The sequence below is a fragment of the Pagrus major genome, chromosome 2 (genome assembly GCF_040436345.1).
Source record: "Pagrus major chromosome 2, Pma_NU_1.0".
Lineage (NCBI taxonomy): Eukaryota > Metazoa > Chordata > Actinopteri > Spariformes > Sparidae > Pagrus > Pagrus major.
In genome coordinates this window covers 33,044-35,000 of record NC_133216.1, presented here as the reverse complement: position 1 = coordinate 35,000, position 1,957 = coordinate 33,044, and the positions used below count along the sequence as shown (strand labels likewise).

The following is a 1,957-nucleotide window of genomic DNA, read 5'->3' as shown; positions in this document are numbered from 1 at the left end:
GTGGAGGTCTGTGATTGGCTGCCTGTGTCTCTGCATGTCTCTGGAGAGCTGAAGTGATGAAACCCGGCTCAGCTTCAGTTCACGTCTCTGCAGCTACGTGAGCTCAGAGGCTGGCGGTGTTTCATCAGCCTGAACGTGTTCGCAGCCTCGTAGCGTCCTTGTGTTCTGACCGGGTGTTGTGTCTGTCCCTGCAGGGCCCGTTAAAGAAGGGGATGTCCCGCGTGGACAAACAGATGCGTAGAATTGCTGACATCCGCCGCCTGACGAAGCCGGGTCACGCTGTTAAAATCAGTGTGGAAGGAAACCGGATGCCGCTCTGATTTTAACCTCCACAGGATTTATTCACTTTATTTTCTTTTCTTTTTAATGTGTTGCTCCTGAACAATCCCACAGTTCTCCTCCCTCCTCAGGTCCAGATCTGCCTTACTGAAGGGCTGAGGTCGCTGAGACTGAAGTCAGAATGTAAATATCTGCAGTAAACTGTGTGAAGTGACAACAGCTCATCTGCTCTGTGTCCAAAAAACATCACATCTTCTGCAAACTGATCCAGAGTCCAAGATAACTGCTGTGTTAGTTCTGACTCCTCACATTAGCTCATGTTAGCAGTTAGCAACATTAGCTTTAGCTTCAAACCATTATGGACCCCAGCTGGGTACACCCAGTGTACCCAGCTGGGGTCCAAACATTTAATTTAAGTCAGCCGTCAACTGCAAACCGACTGGATCCTCAGTGCTAACCAGTGTTAGCACTTTGTTAGCTTGACACCCAAGCCAACAATGATTGCTAATGTTAGCAGTCACTTTACTCAGAGGTAAGGCTAATGCTAAATGTCTATAATTTTAGCTGAAGCCAACTAAGATGACAATAAAATATTAGCAATGTTTCAAAACTAACAGAATCAACAACATTAGCTTACATTACCAGTTAGCTACATTAGCCTTGTTCTAAAGCCAACAAGGTCCATAACATTAGCTTTTGTTAGCACCAGCTCCAAACCAACTGGATCCTCAGGTTTGACTTTAAGCTGCATCCTCAATATTAACTTGTGTCGCTGCTGTATTTGATTTAGCTGCGAGCTGCTAACGTTTACAGTCATCTTTGTTAGCTCGGTCTGTATTGTGACTGCAGCCGTCAGCTTTGTGTTTTAAAGGTATAATCCTCCTGAATCAGTCTTTGAAGTAACGAGCGCTCGATCAATCGTCTCTTCATCCTGTTGGTTCGGACAGAAATCAAACGGAGCTGATCTGAAGATTGTTCTGGTCACATTTGAGTTTTTTTCCAACAAGTTTTTTTCAGAACCTCCTGATCATGTGTTTGAGAACAAACTCCTCCTCACGCCCTCTTTGTTTTAATGTGAAGGTGTTTTGCTAACAGGCCGGCCAGACCTCCACCTCCACCTCCTCCTCGTCCTCCTCCACCTCCTTGTCCTCCTCCTCAGTCCATTTTGTCCCCTCTCTGCTCCCGTAGCGGCTGTACAGAAGTGTGTAAACTGTCTGCAGGCCCGAGCTCGTCTGTCTGCACTGTTCTGGATCACATGATACTTTTCTTAATAAAGACTCAACAGAAAACATGAACGAGTGTAAAGTTTTTAATGTTCTTGTAGCTAGCGTGTTAGCTTGTTAGCGTGTTGGCTTGTTAGCTTGTTAGCTTGTTTGTTAACAGAGTCTGAAGCAGCTTCTCAAACCTTCCGCTGTCTGAACTCGACTGAAGATGATTAACATCCCACTAATATTCCTGTTTCATGCAGCCGTGCGTTAACATGTTTGGATCGGCCGGAGCTGCTGGAGCCATTTTGTGTCAAAATAATCCTGTTCCTGCGGTGGCGGACCTCCTCGTGTCTATAACCGGCTATCAGAACGTCTCTGAGTTTAAAGTTCTACAGAAATGTGGGTTTTTGTCGTGTCAAAAGAACAAAAAGAAACTCGTGTCAAAGTGTGTCATCATGAAAACTTATATT

General features: G+C 45.2%; 1 protein-coding gene across 1 annotated transcript in view; it reads left to right on the top strand.

Moving 5' to 3' along the window:
* iws1 (interacts with SUPT6H, CTD assembly factor 1) overlaps positions 1–1,574 on the top strand; it is an 11,911-nt gene extending 10,337 nt beyond the window's left edge. Inside the window, exon 15 of the mRNA XM_073487972.1 lies at positions 195–1,574. Coding sequence (XP_073344073.1) covers positions 195–320 — 126 coding nt within the window. The 3' untranslated portion in view covers positions 321–1,574. The remainder of the gene's footprint in view (positions 1–194) is intronic.
* Positions 1,575–1,957: the final 383 nt, after the last annotated feature.